We start from the raw sequence: 21,489 nt of genomic DNA on the forward strand, positions 1-21,489 counted from the left end.
TGCTTATATTCTTCATGCACGATGTATATTCTTTGCAGTGGATTGGCAAGACTGTGGGCTATAATAAAACAGTAGAAAACTCTTTCCTTTTTTGATTGCCTCCTAACACTTTTTATTAAGCAGGGAACTTTTTTGTTGATTTGTAAGTGATGACTTGCAAACAAAATTCTCACAGATCTGGAAATGACAAATCCTTGATGAAGGTTCCCTGGGGGTAATGTTTCCCTGCCATCAAATCAACAGCCTGGTCTGTCTCCAAGATGAAGAGGGGAAAGAAATCTGCTACTCCAAGTCCGTTGGACATGAAGAGCCAGAAGCAGGAGCATACCAGGTAAGAGCATATTTTTCTATCAAGCATTGCAGTATGTGGCCTTTAGTAATTACTGCCCATCTTCTACACTGCTCGCTGTTCTTTATCATATTCCTTCTGGCAATGACTTCCATACTCCTGCTATCAGCTATTTTCTCCTTGCTGCTGCTGAAAACAGGTACTTGCATTGCCTTCGGCTTATACTTTGTGTCTGTCATTGACCATATTATTAGCGGAACTGAAAGACACCTCTGGGTTGCTTGTACGCTTTCAAATCTGAGGCTAATATCCCTGTTATAATGGTTTGCAGAGAGGTATTTTGATCCGACTTCTGAATTAATCAATCAACTTTCATCTCCAAGAGGAATTTTAGACAACTATCTGTTTGCAAAACAATATTTTATTAATAAAAAGACTTATAAACAGTAAGAAAGAAACCCCAATTTTACACTGAATGAAAAATCCAAAATAAACTCCCAGAAACATGCCTCAGTTCTTCACTCTCTGTACAAGAAATTCCATTGGGTAGTAATCCTACGTACACATTTATCTAAAGATGGCTGAAAGTACAAAAAAGCATCATGCATACTTCTATGCAGAGCAGCTACACAGCCGGACAGACTTAACAATACACACAAAAAATCTGTACATCAGTGATTAAAAAGCCATGCTTTGTGTAGCACCAAGGGGAGAATTACGTGGATTAAAAAAAAATTCACTGACAACTGCAAGCCCTGCAATCCTGAATTAGGGACATGACTGGCCAATTTCTGCTTGCAGTTTCATCTCTTCTTTTCTCAAGGGAAAATTGTCAATAAGTGCAAAGAGCTCAGCTGGTGTGGCTGGGAAAGGATAGCGTTCCTTGTCCATTCCGTGCTTGTCCATCACCACGATGTTGAAATTGTAATGGGGGATCCTCAGCAGCAGCCTGCAAAATAAGGAACTCGTTTTGTTGAAGCCCGTCACCTACCACTTGGGCACTTCAAACTAATAAATGGCAGAACCAGCCTGTTGGGTCTGAGCAGAGGAAGGCGGGGATGGTCAGAGGGGGCTATACAGGGTCTGCTTTGTTTCAGCTGTAAGAACAAGGAGTCAGAGAGCGGGTGCCTGCATGTGCTGCAGGCTGTACCTCTGCATTAGGGAAGGGTCAAGGTAACCGCACTCAGCTCTGTTTTCTTCTCAGACCTCTGACTGTTAGTATAGCACATGCATGCCATTACCTGTTGCTATCACAAGAGAAAAAAACATAAAAAGAAAAGTACTATATGCATTGCCTAAAGAAAACCATTGCGATGGAGCTAGAGTTACAAGTAGACTATTCCCTTTCTTGGCTGCCACATGGTATAAAACCACAATGAGAAAAAGCAGGAAAAAATTATTGGAGTCAGTTTTTATTGCTTCCTAATAATAACCATCTATCTGGTGGCAACTCCAATTTAGGAGAACAAAAGCCGCTGCTAACCATGGCAGAGTCTTTTCCTTCCAAGTGGTAAAAGGGGTCATTCGAGCTCCTCTGGAGGTGCGACAGTAACAAAAGTATATCCTTGGTGTTCTTTTCATCTTTTGCTTGAAGGAGTTAATGAACTAGAAGATCCTTAGACATGCAGTCAGTCAACATCATTGGTGTGGGGAAAATAAATTCAGGCAGCTGTGACAGAATGGTGTCAGGACAGGAAAGCTGTCATGAAGAAGAGGGTCTAGGGGGGATGTTGCTAAGGTGTGAAGCATCAAAATTGACCTACCTCAGCATTCTAACAAGTTTGAGCACTCTAGGCATCGTCTTGTCGCAATTAGGGAGCTTGGCTATTAAATTCAAACTAAAATAAAGTTTGAAGCTAAGCTATGGTGATAGGAAACTACATTTCTCTTGTGCCTCATCTTACCTAAGAAAAACGCTTACGTTCTACAAATCCAAATGCTAACCTTCTGAGGTTTCCAAAGTTTTAACTAGGGTACCTGTGCTCATTAGTTTACTGAATGCCAATTCTGGACAGCATCTTTATTCAAGATAGTTAAGGGTGCGTTTCATTTTGATTTAAGTGCCTTCCAGAACTGGAATACTATAATTCACACACTGCAGTAACAACAGAGAAAAAAAATCAGATGGAAAGCTAACTTTCACTGAGTGCAGGGCAGGTCATACCATACCAATTTCCAAAATGTAGCTCCATTAAAAGTTGGGAGAGGGGGGAGGCAGGGGCAGGGAATGAGGTGTTACCAGAGATGATTATTTTCTACAGAGCCACAGGAAAACCATTTCAACTTTAGTAACAGTACTTTTACTTTTCTGAATAAAAGAGAAGCTCTTTGTATTCTCTTTTTCCTTTTATAGAGAACAAATGCTTTTATTTTTTGCAATCCAAAAAAATCTCTCTGACTTGTCAGCATTTTTTATTGTCCTCAGTTAAAACTCACTCCATTTCTTCAGGCATATCACAGAAGATGTTGCCTAAAATGCTCCTGGACTTTTTTCCTAAATAGCTACTACTTTCCCTGCCAATGAGGCCTTCACTTTTGGCTCTTGTAGTCCTCCTATCCCTAGGAAATACTGGCACTTGAAGTCTCCCTTTCAAGTGAAAACCAACCCCCTGCCAGTCTAAAACCAAGTCAAAACAGTTTAGGCAGCTCAGTAAAACTGCTGAATGTTGTAGTCAGGCTGGGGAGGCTGAGATAATTTCCCCTTTGAAATACTGCCCATATCATTTCTACATGTGGGACTTCAAAGAGCAACCACTGCTTCCCCTTCTGGCCTGGCCCCAGCCACCAGCAGCAGTGCAGAGAAGATGAGCTGTCGCTGCCATTTGGGGCTGCACTGGCAGCTGCTCCAAGGCTGTCCTTGCAAAGTGACTGCGGCCTGTCACGACTGTGTCAGACCAACTCCAGCACAAATGCAGATGTACTTGAAGTGTTTTCAGTGGCAGCACCCAAAAATATAGACCTATAACATGATCAAAGGGATACAGAGGGAGTTCACATGAATTCAGAAATTCACTCCGTTTGAGCAAAGGGTCAAGGAAGACATGGCACTTGAGAGTGGCATAGACTTCAGCTTGTTTCACATTTAAATGGTCACAGCCCATTTAAATGTGAAACAAGCTGAAGTCTATGCTCTTAATTTCATAAATACCAAATGCCCATGAATTTGCAGTAGCTATTAAACAGCTAGAGAGCAAATTAATCCTAAAACTTACTCATCAACATCTACGTTCCAGTGTCTAACTATGTACATTAGAGTAGAATATGTCTATTTAGAGAGTAAGATGCAGGGAATCAAAAGCAATACGTCATATATGCTAAGGTGCAAACACAACAGTAGTGAGAGGTTACTTTACCTGAGTTGCAGGGCAAGTGACGGGGGCAGCAGCTTTACACCTATTCTTCCTATCTGTGCTGGGAAGACACCAACCAATTCAACTACGGTAACATGTCGGAGGTCTAAACCACACTGTGCAGGCTGGAAGGGTTAAAAGAAGAAAGGGGTGTGTTAGCTGTCAGTGAGAGAACAGGGGGTTGTTTTGAGTGTGCAGCAAGTGTTTATAAAGAGTCTGATCATCTTATGTTAGTGAGATGGTTTAAACTGAAATGAGAGCATACTTTGAAAAGTCTCTAATTCTCACTGTGAAGAACTACAGCCTCATGACTCCAGGGGATGTTAAATGATGGATTCTTAACTACTCTAAGAAAAACAACACACAGGGACCGCCTAGGAGAAATATAAACTTGTCTTTGTAATGACATGAAAAGATGCCAGGGTATTAAGCGTTGCGCCACTAATCTAATTTGGCAATCAAAGCAAGGTATGTGAAATGGAAGTCAGCTGCAGAAAGTTTTCTTTCATGCCAACTTGTCTGACCACTGTCAAGCAGTAGGAAAAGTATTGTAGCCATTAAATTTAGTATTTTAAACTATTTCATTTTGATCAATATATTGAATTTTCTTGCCAAGTTAATCTAACGGGGAAAAAGAAAAACATTTCTTTTTTTTTTTTTGAATACAATTGTAACTTAAGCCAGCGGTTAAAAACATCATCATGTTCATAACCCAATGACTATTCATACTGAATTTTGTTACAGTTGTGAGAAAAGAAACAAGACAGAAGCACTCGCTGCTGTGAAAGAATACAGGACTGGCTCCTTTCCCTGAGGACACAGATACATTTCTGAGATACATCCGTAAGTCTAGCAAGAACCCAAAAAGAGCATCACATTTACAACACATAAGGACAATTACCCAAAGTGTTGTTGTTTTTTGTTTTTGTTTTTGGTTTTTTTTTTTTTTTTGGAACAAAATACCCCAGTGCTATCTCCAGCACTCTGGATGATTTCTATGCTGGGTCTCCAGTCCTTTGTTTGCTTGTGCACTGGTTATTTCTGAAGCTATTCACACTTCCTTGCATTGTAGTTACAAAGTCTGTAAGCCTGGTCTGCATGAACTGCAACCACTGAAGTGCTGGATGGTTTGGGGTTTTTTTCAACTTCTGTACGAGCTGAGTTAGGGAATGATTTTTCACAAGTTAATATTAAATTAATTTGGGAAGGATGGAAGAGGGCCAGAACTGCCTGGGATTCAGCAACTGGTCAGTCAGAGGCAGTACAATCCAGAATGGAGCTGAATTAGAGACTGGGGAGATGTTTAAACTGAAACCCATGTAAAAAGGATTAATCTAGAACCACTACTGCTTCAGCCAGATCCTCCAGTGGCTGCAATGTAACAGCTGAAGTTTGCGGATTTATATCAAACAGCAGAGCTTGTCCTCTTGTGTCTGTCTTTAAAGAAAAAACAAAAAAATAGTTGCACTCCCCTGCTCTGAACTGTGTTTTACCTGCAGCATTCCTAACTGCATCCTGTAGAAGAAGTTGGCTGCAGTAGGAGTTGAAATAATTAGCAGTCTCCGCTTCTCATAAAATTGATCCAGAAGTGCAGCTGCAGTCCTCACATTCACATTAATATTCATGGCTAGAATTAAATTTAAAACAAAAGTTATAGAGCATACTGAAAACAGATCTATTTCTAAAAGCAAAACTGTTAGATAGCAGAAGTACAGGAACAAAGGAATAATAATAAGGAAGATATGGGTGGAAATACTGGTGTCACTGAAGCCAACAATTTTATCTTAAGCTGTTCTGACTTGCAAAATAGATTGACTCCAGAACGTGAAGTTTTGTAGAGAGCTTTGGGCTAAAACACACTATCAGTTGTGAGGTACCATCATCTTCCTAGGAAAGAGTAGCCAAAAGTGGCAAAGACTTCAGCTGAAAGTGCAAATTGGCGGAGGAGACAAAGATGTTAGGTTTCTTACCTCTAGGGAATTAAAGTTTGCAGCTGTATTTCACCCCACACCCCCTTCCCAAATTCTCACTGCCATGAGAACCATTGCTCTGGCAGCCTTTCCAGTAAAGTGGTGAAATACTCACTTACGTGCACAGGTTGGCTCCACTCCTGACCACCCCAAATTGTACTGGCATACTCTAGCTGGGCTTCCTTGCAGCTCGTAGCCACCAATGCAGGAGAATTCACATGTAGCACCATAGTTATTTCCATCACCTGAACACTTGATGTAGCCATTATCTGGGGCATTTAATTTCACACAGCGCCTGACTTTAAGCAAGAGGCAAAAAAAAAAAAATAAAGACAAGGTATGAATCACCCTGTTTGTTACAGGGTAGCATGGCCAGTGGAATACCAATATAGAAGACATTTTTCTGTTTGCTTTCTATGTTATTAGAGTCATGTACTTAAAAACCTGAACCAACGAACAAAAAAACCCCCTCTTAACTCATACGAGCCGGTGGGGAAGGAGACCAGCCTGGCTGAACAGAGAGCTTTGGCTGGAACTCAGGAAAAAAAAAGAGAGTTTATGACCTTTGGAAGAAAGGGCAGGCAACTCAGGAGGACTGCAAGGATGTCATGAGGTTATGCAGGGAGAAAATTAGAAGGGCCAAAGCCCAACTAGAACTTAATCTGGCTACTGCCGTAAAAGACAATAAAAAATGTTTCTATAAATATGTTAGCAACAAAAGGAGGGCTAAGGAGAATCTCCATCCTGTACTGGATGTGGAGGGAAACACAGTGACAAAGGATGAGGAAAAGGCTGAGGTACTTAATGCTTTCTTTGCCTCAGTCTTTAATAGTAAGACCAGTTGTCCTCTGGGTACCCAGCCCCCTGAGCTGGAAGACAGGGACGCGGAGCAGAATGAAGACCCCATAATCCAAGGGGAAATGGTCAGTGACCTGCTACACCACTTAGACACACACAAGTCTATGGGGCCGGATGGGATCCACCCAAGGGTACTGAGGGAGCTGGCAGAAGTGCTCACCAAGCCACTTTCCATCATTTACCAGCAGTCCTGGCTAACCGGGGAGGTCAGCAAATGTGACACCCATCTACAAGAAGGGCTGGAAGGAGGATCCAGGGAACTACAGGCCTGTCAGCCTGACTTTGGTGCTGGGGAAGGTTATGGAGCAGATCATCTTGAGTGCCATCATGTGGCACGCACAGGACAACCAGGTGATCAGGCCCAGCCAGCATGGGTTTATGAAAGGCAGCTCCTGCTTGACTCACCTTGACTTGACCCGCTTAGTGGATGAGGGAAAGGCTGTGGACATTGTCTACCTAGACTTTAGTAAAGCCTTTGACACCATTTCCCACAGCATTCTCCTGGAGAAACTGGCTGCTCACGGCTTGGATGGGCGTACAGTTCGCTGGGTAAAAAACTGGCTGGATGGCCGAGCCTAAAGAGCTGTGGTGAATGGAGTTGAATCCAGTTGGCGGCCGGTCACAAGTGGTGTTCCCCAGGGCTCAGTACTGGGGCCAGTTCTGTTTAGTATCTTTATCAGTGATCTGGACGAGGGGATCGAGTGCACCCTCAGTAAGTTTGCAGATGACACCAAGTTGGGTGGGAGTGTTGATCTGCTTGAGGGTAGGAAGGCCCTACAGAGGGATCTGGACAGGCTGGATCGATGGGCCGAGGCCAATTGTATGAGGGTCAACAAGGCTAAGTGCCAGGTCCTGCACTTGGGTCACAACAACCCCATGCAACGCTGCAGGCTTGGGGAAGAGTGTCTGGAAAGCTGCCTGGTGGAAAAGGACCTGGGGGTGTTGGTCGACAGCCAGCTGAATATGAGCTGGCAGTGTGCCCAGGTGGCCAAGAAGGCTGTGCTAGTTTTGGCTGGGGTAGAGTTAATTTTCTTCATAGGAGCTAGTATGGGGCTATGTTTTGGATTTGTGCTGAAAACAGTGTTGATAACACAGGGATGTTTTCATTATTGCTGAGCAGTGCTTACACAGAGTCAAGGCCTTTTCTGCTTCTCACACCACCCCACCAGCGAGGAGGCTGGGGGTGCACAAGAAGCTGGGAGGGGACACAGCCAGGACATCTGACCCCAGCTGACCAAAAGGAGCATAAGACATCATGCTCAGCATATAAAGCTGGGGGAGGAAGAAGGAAGGGGGGGACGTTTGGAGTGATGGCGCTTGTCTTGCCAAGTAACTGTTATGCATGATGGAGCTGGCTGAACACCTGCCTGTCAATGGGAAGTGGCGAATGAATTTCTTGTTTTGCTTTGCTTGCGCACGGGGCTTTTCCTTTACTTATTAAACTGTCTTCATCTCAACCCACAAGTTTTCTTTTACCCTTCTTGCTCACTCCCCACCCGGTGGGATGGGGGAGAGAATCAGAAGAGTAAAAGGAGAAAAGGAGGCTCAGGGGAGACCTTATCGCTCTCTACAACTACCTGAAAGGAGGTTGTAGCAAGGTGGGTGTCCATCTCTTCTCCCAAGTAACAAGTGATAGGACAAGAGGAAATGGCCTCAAGTTGTGCCAGGGGAGGTTGAGATTGGGTATTAGGAAAAGTTTCTTCACCGAAAGGGTTGTCAAGCATTGGAACAGGCTGCCCAGGAAGTGGTTGAGTCACCATCCCTGGAGGTATTTAAAAGATGTGTAGACATGGTGCTTAGGGACATGGTTTAGTAGTGGACTTGGCAGTGCTAGGTTTACGGTTGGACTCAATTATCTTAAAGGTCTTATCCAACCTAAATGATTCTATTATTCTATACATAAACTAAAATGATACTGGTTAATAAATGAAGCTGCTTAATATTCAAGGTCTCCTCTAAGCTGAGGAGTGACGCATCCCAACAAAGAGGAAGTCAGGCAAAAATGCCAGGAGGCCTGCGTGGATGAACAAGGAGCTTCTGGACAAACTCAAACACAAAAAGGAAGCCTACAGAGGGTGGAAGCAAGGACAGGTAGCCTGGGAGGAATACAGAGAAATTGTCTGAGTAGCCAGGGATCAGGTTAGGAAAGCCAAAGCCACAGCATTGGTGGAGAAGGGAGGAGCAACAGACGTCGTCTACCTGGACTTGTGCAAAGCATTTGACGCTGTCCCGCACAACATCCTTGTCTCTAAATTGGAGAGACATGGATCTGATGGATGGACCACTCAGTGGATAAGGAATTGGCTGGATGGTCGCACTCAAAGAGTTGTGGTCAACGGCTCAATGTCCAAGTGCAGGCCAGTGACGAGTGGCATTCCTCAGGGGCTGGTATTGGGACCGGCGCTGTTTAACGTCTTTGTCTGTGACATGGATAGTGGGATTGAGTGCACGCTCAGCAAAGCTGTGTGGTGCAGTCAACACTCTGGAGGGAAGGGATGCCATCCAGAGGGACCTTGACAGGCTTGAGAGGTGGGCCCGTGAGAACCTCATGAAGTTCAACAAGGCCAAGTGCAAGGTCCTGCACATGGGTCGAGGCAATCCCAAGCACAAATACAGGCTGGGCGATGAGTGGATTGAGAGCAGCCTCGAGGAGAAGGACTTGGGGGTGTTGGTTGACGAGAAGCTCAATATGACCCAGCAATGTGAGTTTGCAGCCCAGAAAGCCAACCGTATCCTGGGCTGCATCCCAGCAGGTCGAGGGAGGTGATTCTCCCCCTCTACTATGCTCTTGTGAGACCCCACCTGGAGTACTGCGTTCAGCTCTGGGGCCCCCAACCTAAGAAGGACATGGACCTGTTGGAGCGAGTCCAGAGGAGGGCCACAAAAAGGATCAGAGGGCTGGATCACCTCTCCTGTGAAGACAGGCTGAGAGAGTTGGGGTTGTTCAGCCTGGAGAAGAGAAGGCTCTGGGGAGATCTTATAGCAGCCTTCCAGTACCTAAAGGGGGCCTACAAGAAAGCTGGAGAGGGACTTTTTATGAGGGCATGTAGGGATAGGACAAGGGGTAATGGCTTTAAACTGAAGGAGGGTAGATTTAGATTAGATGTAAGGAAGAAGTTCTTCACTGTGAGGGTGGTGAGGCACTGGAACAGGTTGCCCAGAGAGGTTCCCCATCCCTGGAATTGTTCAAGGCCAGGTTGGATGGGGCTTTGAGCAACCTGGTCTAGTGGCAGGTGTCCCTGCCCATGGCAGGGGGGTTGGAACTAGATGATCTTTAAGGTCCCTTCCAACCCAAACCATTCTATGATACAGATGTATAGGTGTATGCATGTGATTGTGGTATCATGGTGACAGAACGTCATGGAGCACAGAGCTGAAGCTGCAACCTACAGCTTTCACCTCTATATTCAAATCTAGATTTCAAGATCTGGACTTGTGAAAGGGCAGCCCTGCTTGACAGATGCAAGTCACAGCTGAAAAAACTCCTTTGCATACTTATTTCAGCAGCTTACAAGCTAAGTGTCAGGGAGAAGCCAGCAGCAGGGAAGGGGTGCAGAGATGGAGTCAGGACAGATCAATGAAGCTCTTCCCTGATGTGCAGAGCGCAGGCTGTCCACCCTGCTGCAGGCCTGGCCCCAGGGTCATGAGCAAGATGGCGTTCTCCCTTTCAGCATCAACATACAGTTTATATACACATATATATGCAGACAAATATAGAAATGAGGACATTTCTCAAACTGCCTTGTCAACCAGATGCAAATCAGTGACTCTATTTATATAGGGTAAAACATCATTCTTACCTCTGACTTTAACAAGAAATTTGCAAGTGCCTTTGTTTTCAGCTCTGTCATACACAGTATATTGGATTTTGTGGTCGCCTTCTGGAAAATGTGACCCTGGTGGCAGGCCTTTCAAAATAACACTAAAAAAAGAGATAAAATGGAACAGGTATTCATAAATTCACCACTATTTTCCTACTGACAATGCTGTAAAAGCCTGAAGAGTGAAGATTGTGGCATGCTAAGATTGTCTGGCTGCACTACATGACCAAGACTGAGAGTAAGCAAAGGAAGAAGCTGGGCAGCAGAGACCACAGTAAACTTGCTACCAACAGCCCACCCTGGAGTCATACAAAAGGGTCCCACCCTGCTGACACAAGGGAGGCAGAGCGGGCAGGGCCTGCTCGCTTCCTATAAGACAATCCATAGTGTAGCCAAGCATCACATCATGCCCAAAGGAACTCGAGCTTCCCTTTCCTTACATAAGGAAAATGGAGATTGATCCTCCCTCATTTTGTTTCGTGAATAATCCACTGTCAGGGCTGCAGCGTAACCCAGAGTCAGTGGAGTGTAGGAAAACTTGCAGCCTCTTACAATGGGGACGTATCCCATCCGGCTGCTCTGTACTGCTCCTATGATTTTCACTTGTGACTGTTCATATGTACAGAAATGGAGTAGAAAGTGAGATTTATTGTCACAGCAGAAGGGTGTGGTGATCCACAGCAGCATTTTCACCTGGAACTTGTTCCTATCCTGCAAACACGGCAGGAGAATTCGGACGTATTAAACGTATCCTTAGTATTGAAGCAGCGAGGTTGAGCAGTGTTCCACGTAATGGAAAAGCTTATTACTCACGGGACTGCAGGACCCAGTGTATTTAAAGAAAGCACTGCATACTCTATGAAACATCACAGTTTAGCAAGATTTTATAAAAATAGAGATGTGATTTATGGAAAAGCTTCCACAGATTCAACAGCCTCTTTTAGGCTGGGAACAGTTACTCATATGACAAAGTCTACATGGGATGTTCCCCATTTTTGTTGCCTGCCAGACATTACTTCATCAAAAAGACTTTGGAATTTCTTTATTCTGACACTTCTCAAAGTTTTTATTTTACCAGGCTTAATTTTTTTAATGCTATTAATTGCCATAGAATTATTACATCAGACCTTAACAGCAATATTGTTTTTAATTGTGCAATGAATTCTTCTTTCTGATATTATTTAAATTATAGCAATAAAAAGGCAATGTCATTGTGTCTTTCAACAGCTTTTTTGTATTCACATAAAACTGTAAACATCTTTAAGTTTACAGCTTCGAGCTTTTAAGCTTAACCAGTCCACTAATATACTGTTAGAAGACGTAACTTGCTTACTGAAAGAAGCAGATTTTCTATTCTATACTATTACCATTACAGTAATCTAGATAGACTGACATAAATCCTGCATGATAAAGATGGGAAAATCAGAGACAGTGGTACCATCACAAGTACCCCTTTCTCTTCTGGAAAATGTGACTGTGAAACTATAAAAATTGACAAGGGAATTTTGAAGAAAGTGTTAAGTTTAAATCCAGTGTTTAAAGCTACCAAAGTTTCAAACGAGAAGCATTACTTTAACTACAGAATGCTGGGACATCAGTACCAGCGCTACTTCAGAAAGAAGCCTAAAGATGATTGCAGATATTGTTTTGTGAGAATTCACCTTGGGATTTTTAAGACAGTCAGAATTGCCTCTGCTGCTACTTCCAATGCGCTATTCTCTTTTCATTGTTATGTATAAAAGGTAAGTTGCTGTAAGAAAACTTGTTGACTATGAGACCCACAAAGAAGCTCTGGAAAATTTCACAGGTGCAGTCAAAATGCTATTGTTGTTTATTCCATCAGCTCTAAAATAACCACAATAATCTGCTACCTTTCATGTAGAAGCCAGTTCCTGAACGATTCACCTCCAAGCTGTCAACTTTTTCAGTTAAACCTGCAATTCTTTACAGGCCAGTGACATGCAACAGCTATAAATAAGCATCTTGGATGAATTAAGGAGAAAGGGTACCTGGCCACCCTCATCAGCTGAACTGCTAACCAAGGACGCCAGGAATAAAAAGGAGAAAATGCAAACATCTACAGATTTGCACCTACTCTGTCAGAATCCCGTCAGCAGTGTCCCGTCCCTCCGGGGTGTCCCAGAACACTCTGGCCGTCAACTTGTTGGGCTCTGCGGTTTTCTCCTTCACGCTCGGGCACTGGATTCTTGGAGGTTCAGTATCTGTTGAAATAAATGTCACAGAAATGGGCACCTGTTACAGCTAGGCATTTTCTTCACAGCTCTTGCCCTGCTGTCAGCATAACCCGGGACCACCTTCAGCTGGCCTCCTCAACACTGGAACCATCCCAGCCAAGGCATGTGGAGCCTGTACTACTCACCTTTTTGTAAGAAGAGTAAGAGATGGCAATGATCAACCCCTTGCAATGTAAAAATTAATTAAAAGTAGTTATTGTAGATTTCTTTACATAGTCCCCAGTTAAAAAGCAATGTCAACAAATGGACATATATTTAGCTTTGAACTCTAAGGAGGGATGCCCAAGATTGTACCCAAGGAGCCTGGACATTCTGTTTATCTGCTCTTCCTCTCTTTGTTCATCTGTGCAGTAGATATTGTGATTAAGAACATTTGTAAAGCACACTGAACATAAATCTCTCTCTGCGTGATAAATTTGCATGTTACAGGTAATACAAACCAAAAAGTACACCAGGTACGTTTTGAAAGCTTGTTTAACTGCTACCAGAACACTGTGACTATTATTCAGGAGTAAAGGAACAGTGGTGATGACAGAAGACCCTGATGGAGGATAAAGGTGATGCACAGCTACTCCTCTTCAGGCACATTCATTGCCAATCCTGCCAGCATAGCAGAAATGCATGGGCAAACCAAGCCCAAACACCATCACAATCATTAATTAAAAAATCTACCTTTAATAGCTTAGTCTCAGGTTTTTGACCATGTCTTGGGTTATGTCCAAAATGAAGTCTAAATCCATGGAGTCACATACCAGCTTTAGAAATGAACAAAGAGAGAGGACTGCTCTTTACCTGCAAATAGAAAGCAATCCCTAAAATGCTGCTTAAATGTAAAGGGTGGTAGGCCTTGTCTTTTCATTTGCAGGGCAGATATAAAGCACAATCTGGCTTGCTTTCAAAAAAATAACAATGAGAAAACATTTAGGTCTTTATAAAGTATCAAATATACAAAACAATTTCATAGACCTTCATATTCTACAAGCAACACACAATGTTTTCTACCAGTTTAACTAGGGCAAGTGCAGCCCTGCTATAGCCCCCTCAAACTTTTAATGGTATTCCAAGAACTTGGGACCCTCAAAAACTAGCTTCTCTATTTCTTCTGTAAGAGTTTTCCTCTAACCCCAAACATCGCAGCTTTGTGAGGCACTTCCATAGGAAGAGCTCCTGTCGTAATTTTGCACAGGAAGGAGTGGAGGAGGCACAGGCAAGTAAGTGTCATACCAAAGTTATTCAGAAAACATCAGGAATATTGCAAATTACCTTACACAAATGCTAATTCTTGTGGGATTTTTTTGGTAAATAAACAATGAAAATACATATATCTCCTCCTATAGTATTGGAAGGATAACCGTGGATTTCTTTGTAGAACCTACTAGAAGGTGAAGCTAGCAAGAGTGGGTTCCCACTACACGGAGTGGAGCAATCAAAAATGAACAGCAGAATCCTCTAAACAGCTTTTGAAGCTTCCTGTACTGTACAAGAACACCCTTCACTAAAGATACATAAGTCAGTTCTTCTTTACGGATTCTTTAACTTTTTCACTTTGTGAGTTCATTCACTCCTTCCTTCCTTCATCTGCTACAGCATGCAAATGAGCAGGATTTTCAAGCACCCACTCCGGCTGTAGGGAGCACTTTGTCTCCTTTCCCCATGTTTCTTATTCACTCCCTTATTTTTAGAGCACCTTCCCATTATGTGTGGAAACCTGCTCACACTGCAGCCAGCGAGAGCTCTGCCCTCCTGTACAAAACTCCATTGCTCTCAATAACCCCCCAGTGTAGCTGAATTAGGGTAGGAAATAACCCAGTCTCACCAAGGCTGCTTCTAGCTCTGGTTAGTTTACTGTGGCGACAGCTCACCACTATGCTATGGACAGCACACATTAAAAAAATGTAATGCTGGAATAAGAGACAGAACGGCATTTAAGGACCCAGTGTTTTAAGCACTTAATTAATTAGAAAGCTCATTACGCCATTTAGTGCGGATAAGACTGCTTGGTAAGGACCAGCTTGGACTTCCACATCATAAAGACAAACAATATCGTTACTGTGGGAACCAACTCACCAAGCACCCAGGGGCCAGGCAGCCTTTTTAGCTGGACTTAAAAATTCCTGGAAAGGCTATTTTCTTTGGTCATTTCAGCTGCCTCTTAGCATTCAACAGGCACTAAATGAACCCCACCAGAATAACTCTGCTTTGAAACGGACCCAGAGAAAGCAGCTGTCTACCAAAGAGGCTCTTTAACTGTAGTGGCCACTGGAATGTGTTAAACCAAACAATGCTCAGGTCTTTTTCCCCGTGCCCTTGTACAAAGTTGCAGCCAATCTACAGCATATTAAGCACCTTGGCCACAGCTTGGCAGAAGGAAGACAGGTCTAAAAAAACCAACCCATTTAAGTGCAGAGAAGGTGACCAGAGAACATCCAGGCAAATGCCAAGAAGTGACAAAACTGAAACACAACCCCCCCAAAAAACCTTCAATAAAACGTATGACACAAGAAAGATGCTCACCTACAGGTCAGAAAACTAAACTGGTTCCAAAACACACCCCAGCAGAGGAACCCACAACATTGCTGACTGCTGGGGAGGTTTTAGCAGAGGGAAAAATCATCCTGTAAGTGCCAGATCGTCAGACTCGCGCACGTAATAAGTATTCCTGGGCAGAGCTGGAGCCAGGACACGCTGCAAGGTGTCTGACCCCGAACAGCTAGTCTTACACTTTTACTACAGTGTCACTGCTGAAAGACCAATGAAAAGCCAAGGGTATTTATTTAAGCTGTTTAGCAGGGCTGTGTATTAAACGGGTGAACCTTGCCTGCAAGGTTTAAATCATGGGCAGGGAAATTGAGTTTTCATTAAAATTTTGGTGCTGTTCAGCCACATTCTTGTAAGTTGTCGCTTTTCTTGGCTACCTGGCAGCAGCAACTGGTACTCTGGCTCCACGCGGGGAGGTGGCATTGCAGACATGGCATCAGGAGGTCAGCAGTGGAATATCGAATTTTAAAGCAGCCTTTTGAACTTTGTGGAGAAAAATGCTAAGTTTTCAAATAGGTTTTAGAATTAATTTTTTTTAAACATACTTCTGGGACTGGCCATATTAACAATTTCAACAAAATTTAAAAAGCTTGTTAACTGCCTTTCTCACACTTTATTAAAGGTTTATGTTTATTTGCTTGTGAATTTGGGATGAGAAGAGGAAAGAAACAGAGGGATGGTACTGAATGCCCACTGCTTGCTTATTCAAGAGTCCATATGGGATAGGTAAACGGTCTGCTGCTACATAAACACGCTGTTATTACTGATTGCTGATGACATTAAACGATGGCTGGAAGTTAATTCAAAACATTAGTCTGTGTCAAAAGCATAAAGAGATGAAGAGACTGGAAATCATAAAAGGGGGAACAAAAAACATTGTCCTGCTCTCCCCACCCTCCTCCCCAAGGCATTGCTCTGGATTTCAAAACATCCATTACCAGGGCCTATATAATTAATGACTCAGAGTGCAAAGCTTGTTTCAGACATCCTTACTTCCAAGCTGTTAGTTAACTACCTATCAATACAGTCTTAGGATGTGACAAAAGAACGACTTAGCACGGTGACAGCCATTTACCACAACCTCTGTTATACAATCAATCAGCAGGAAAATGAAACCTTTATAGAAGAAAAGACAGTGACATTTTTCAATCTTCTAGAGGAAAATACCTATTTCAATCTGTGTTACAGTGCATTAAGGATATAATGGAAATATTATTCAAGTGAGTATTGGCATTTTTAGCTAACTGATAACCAGAAGCAGCTGTACATTGATCTTTTTTAATCAAAGTTATTTCAGCAACATGAAGGATATCCTTCCTCTTACAGGAGGGGGACAGGGGACAGTCAGTCTGCTTTGTTAGGACAGAATACTCACTGTCTGTAAGTGCTTCTGTAAGTGACTGCTAAAACATACCTAATTTTCTTTAATTTAAAAAAAAAATAAATCTTTTTCCCCCTTTTAATGAATACCTGTTTCAGCAATGATGTTAGCTTTATGCCTTTCCTATATGGACACTGTGAATCCCACATAGTTTTGTGCAAAAATGCTAAGCAGTGCAACTGCAGTACAAAAGGGGAAAGCCCCTTGTTTTCAAGAGCATTATAAATTCAGGTCTGCAGTAATTTTGCCATACTTGATGCCAATAGCTGTGGTGTCCCCAGGCCACCTCCCTACTTATTCGCAATGACATGAACTTTACCAGCCCATGCCTATGATCACACCTAACATCCCTACTGTGCACAGTGCAACTAATTGCTTATATGTTAAAGAAATAAACCAGCCTCTTTGCCTTTGTATTTCATTGCTCCCCCCACCTTAATTTTACTCCTTAGCTGAAAGTAAGCTGTTCAGCCAGTTCTCTCCTGGCCACTGGTAAGCTTTTGTAGGCTGCCGTTCACTGATGACTTTTCTTTAACTACTGAATTACAGTAAGGGATATGTGTTCAATTGCAAACTGCACTATACTGTTAGGGTCATGTCTGGTCACAAAAAAATCTCTATCCTACCTATCAAGAGGTCAAAAGGTAAAGTTATTAAACAGTTTGCTAACTGCATAACTCACTATTTGCATATAGGAACTGTGTGCACATAAGGTTTGAAGGGGTCTTCTCCATACTATGTGGTATTACCAGAACTTAAATAATAGTGTTACTTTTACTGGGTTACTTGGGACTTGCAATCATACCCTATGCAACAACTATCCTGCATTTTTGGAATCAAAAAGAAGTGTTAGTGCTAACTTAGCTTCTTTTTTTGCTTAAGACATACTTGCTTACTCTACTCTGCAAGACAGCATCCTCTGTAATAAGCACCCCGTCGCTGCAAACAGATGAGGTTCTGAAAGTGCCAGGAAATACAGAGGACAACATTTTATCATTCCCAAACTTAAAAGGGTTTGTTTTTCTTCCTCTGCCCACACCATTGAGAAGGACAAGGCTTGTTTTTGTAAATAAAAACAAGAGACACCACAAACAGTCTAGACCTAAGCAGCAGGCTCATTTCTACATTTGTACAACACCAAGTAACAGGAAACCTGAACAAAATTCTACGAACATCAGGCCACAGTGGAGAGACTCCAAAGCCATTTGCTAACCTAGACTGAGCCACAGGCATTCTGAGGGAAACCAAGTTATCATACACAGAAAACACTGAGCACAAATACTCTACCACCCACAAGCTTAAATTACTGGTAGCCAATTCAATGGCCAAAAAATACTTTCCTTTGTGGGTGGCTGCTGAACCTGTTATCAGAGACTTCCCAGAAACAAGAGCAGCAGCTGAGACTTCACTACCTGCTGAAATCTCATTAGTAGGAAGGAAAGTTAAATCTCAATATTTGTTTCTCTCTCTTTTGATTTATGTATATAAAAACAATTATTCCAGCCGAGGCTCCCGGGAGACCGCTGACTATGATGTAATGAAAATTGCTAGCATAACTAACGTGAACTAGGCTGAAATTTAGTTTAGCTCACTGCAACCGTGCTGGTAACTACAATCCATTCATATTCCCTGGATATATTTGGAAACCATGATCCCAAGAAAGAAAAACAACAGAGGAGGTCAGACAAAGGGTGTAGTTTCAAACCTGTTTTATCATTCAGTTGCAGAGAGCAGGACAGACTCCAGCACAGAGAACATGCTAGAAGAGCAGCACAGTAATTACAGACTACCAGTGAGTCACCCAGGAGATCAGTGAAGGCTGTTATAAGCATTGTAAAGCACTAACCATTTACACCAGCCTCATCTTTATTAAAGTGATAACACTTGGACCTGATAGCGTCTGTGTAAGGAAGACGGTCACTTGGGATTGAAAGTACTAAGTGACAGAGAGCACTCTGTATCCCTTGGAAAACTGTTCTCTGCTTCCTCAAAAGGGACAGTTGCTTTTTTCCCCCCAGGAACTGGATAAAAGAGCATTCTGGAATTCATTTGGAGGACTCAGGCACCAGCAGGTACCTCAAGATGTAGACTTTCCAGGATGCAGACTAACCATCCTACTTACCAACGCAGGACGCTGGCCGGCCACTCCAAACTTTGTTGTCCATGCACGTTACTATACGGTCGCCTTTCAGCTGGTATCCTGGTGAACAGTAGTACTCGCACCTTGAGCCAAAGTAGGCACCATCTAAACACTTGAAGCCGCCGTTGGTTGGCATGGACAGGGTGGGGCAGCGCTTTTCTGGAATAGAAAACAAAGATTTCTGGAAACCTGTTGACCCCTTCAGAGTAATGTGAATGTGGGGCATTCCACAGAAATAAGGATGCAGCTAGCAAACGACAAGTGGGAGAAAGTCATGTTCCACATGAGGCTTTTCACACTGTTCTTATTAGCTGCATTTCAAATTTAACTTTACATACACAGTGGCCTAATGCAATATTTATATGAGAAAAAGATAAGTACCTATTCCTCTCTTAGAAAATGTTTTACTGCAAGAGCCCACTTAGACACCTGATACAAATTATGTCAGCTTACAAAATCCAAGATGGGCAATAACTTAAAGCAGCTTTATGGCTGTTATAAAATTATTCCCACAAATCAAAATCCCGCACTCATAAAATGTTCCCAGTCTTTGTTCTCTGCCAAGAGTATCTGTACCACTCACGATACTTATCATGCCATGTACCACTCTAAGATCCTCAGCAACAAGCCAATATAGATATCCAAGTATACTGTCAATGTTTAAAATCAAGGAACAATCCCAAGGTCACTGTTTCAAAGGCAAGTAAAGTTTATTGTCTGCTGAATCTGAGGTGCAAGCCACACGCACAGATTTTATAGCTACTTACGTTTGCACAGCACTTTCCCAGACCAGCGTTTGCTTGACTGACAAATTAGCTGCTGAGGGCCATGCAGTTCGTAGCCTTTTTGACAGCGAATATCACATCTTGTCCCCAATACGTTCTTGTAATATTCCCCTTGAGGTGTCCTGCAGTTTGCATAACCATGTTTCACCTTAATGGGGGAGCACCATGGTGTTTCTAGCACAGAGAACAAAAAAACACTCATAGTACTTCGCAAAATGTAAGAGGTCAGACACAAACATAAAATTACTTTCTTTATTCAAGGTCACAGAGAAGAAATGGAAAAAAAGAGTCTTATTTAAAAAGCCACCAATCCTCAAAGTGGAGAAGTAACAGTGCAGCAAGGTGCAGCAAGTCTTATACACCAGAAGGTCAGCCCTTCAAAGACTGGCAGCTCTTTTTTATTACAAACATTAAAGATTGTAGCCATTAGATTGGGGGGGGGGGGGGGGGGAAGTCCTATGATAGGTTTTTTGTCCATGGAATAAGTGTGCCACCACGTGGACAGTTTGATGACAACCGGACCTTTTTTCCCTCTTCAGTTTTTTAAATGGATACATCTACCTTCTCTTTGGTAACAAAAGTGTGCGTTAGGAACACCTTTGGTCTAGCTGTAGTTGTAATCCTTACAACATTTAGCTCTCTCAGTGCCCATTTAAAATAAAAAAATCTTCAATAATAATTTGTGCAGTAAAGGACATTACCTTGGCTGAACTCTGATAGTTCAAGCTCTCCCACAGTTAGAACGGATGTGACTTACATAAATCACGTTGCCAACATGTCAAGCCTGTCTGTACACATCCTCCACGTGTCAGAACAACCATTCAGGGTTTAAGTACGGCTCCCGTTTTGCAATGTCACTTTCCAAGTCAGCACCCAGGATTAAGCCTGAACTGGAACTTGTGAAGTGTGCAAGAACAGCAGCTCCCTCGCTGTTTGGCAGTTCTGCGGTGCCATGCTGAAACAATCAAATACTCTTTATACCGCCAGTGACATAGTCTTCTACCAGCAAATGGGACAATACCATTGCCATGATTAAATCTGAAGGCAAGTGTCCAATCCAACAGACTAAAAGTGAAGAGCTTTTAAAAGAGAAAGATCTGACCTTATTCCTCTCTTTTTGGAGGAATTTGTAGCTTCCAAGGGCAACATGCATTCAGGCACAATGCACATATTTGACAGCACAAACGCCTGCACTTCCTACTGTCAAATCCTTCAGAGGGTGTCAATGTTCATTCACGAGCATACTATATACTTAGCACATATTCAGAAAAGGGCACTCAAGCTGCAGACATTTAAATCCAGTTCTAAATGTTCTCAAAGGTCTGGACTTCATGTGTGGTACTCTTTACCTCAAAAGATGGGTGGAGGACTACCTTTCCCTAATATCATGGAAATGTAGCCTAAAGTACGAGAACCACCTTCTAGTTGCTCCTGGATGCAGGACAGTGACATGGATGGATCTGCCAAGTCAGAGGAAAGCTGGAATTTGGCTGGGACTTCATGGCTAATGCTCCTACCGAACTCACGGGAAAAAGGGAAACACATGTACGTAAAACTGAACCTTTAATAACTGGTCAGGGCTACACTTTAAAATACTCAGGATATGGGTACCGTCTTCTTGTGAGGATTTAACACCATACTGTGATACTGATGGATGCAGTATCAAATACAGACTTCTCCTTCCCAGCCAAAGCTTCAAAATCTTTGTTTAGCTTTGACAACAGGGTGCACCAAGAAAGCCGTGCTTCTTCTGCAGCGGGCAGCTTCTCAGTAAGAGTTTCCTACGCGAGGAGTGACTAAGCCTACCCCTTCTCAGCTCCAAGATTTGAAAAGGACATATTGAGAGGGAGAGAGGGAGGGAGGGAGGGAGGGAGGGATTGCAAGGCAAAAAGAGAAAGATGACAGGTCCTGAAATCCTGTGTGACAATGTGTGACATGCAGGAGGTACATGACAAAACTTTTGAAGTCTGCAAGAAAGATGGAAAAAAAACCCAAACAAACAAAACACAAAGAGTTTTAGCCTTCATCCTTACAAAGTCACAGGAGACATTTAAAAATAATTTCTAGATCATCTTTGGCAGATGTTCACTTCTAGCTCTTAA

The 21,489-nt window shown here is 42.8% G+C and overlaps 1 protein-coding gene across 1 annotated transcript in view; it reads right to left on the reverse strand.

The window, feature by feature from the left end:
* Positions 1-701: 701 nt before the first annotated feature.
* SRPX (sushi repeat containing protein X-linked) overlaps positions 702-21,489 on the reverse strand; it is a 49,388-nt gene continuing 28,600 nt past the window's right edge. Inside the window, exons 4-11 of the mRNA XM_050905377.1 lie at positions 19,370-19,561; positions 18,585-18,761; positions 12,384-12,510; positions 10,268-10,389; positions 5,729-5,908; positions 5,133-5,266; positions 3,643-3,764; positions 702-1,238 (exon numbers count right to left, since the gene is read on the reverse strand). Coding sequence (XP_050761334.1) covers positions 1,058-1,238; positions 3,643-3,764; positions 5,133-5,266; positions 5,729-5,908; positions 10,268-10,389; positions 12,384-12,510; positions 18,585-18,761; positions 19,370-19,561 — 1,235 coding nt within the window. The 3' untranslated portion in view covers positions 702-1,057. The remainder of the gene's footprint in view (positions 1,239-3,642; positions 3,765-5,132; positions 5,267-5,728; positions 5,909-10,267; positions 10,390-12,383; positions 12,511-18,584; positions 18,762-19,369; positions 19,562-21,489) is intronic.

This window comes from Gymnogyps californianus, chromosome 1 (assembly GCF_018139145.2).
Source record: "Gymnogyps californianus isolate 813 chromosome 1, ASM1813914v2, whole genome shotgun sequence".
NCBI classification, from domain to species: Eukaryota; Metazoa; Chordata; class Aves; order Accipitriformes; family Cathartidae; genus Gymnogyps; species Gymnogyps californianus.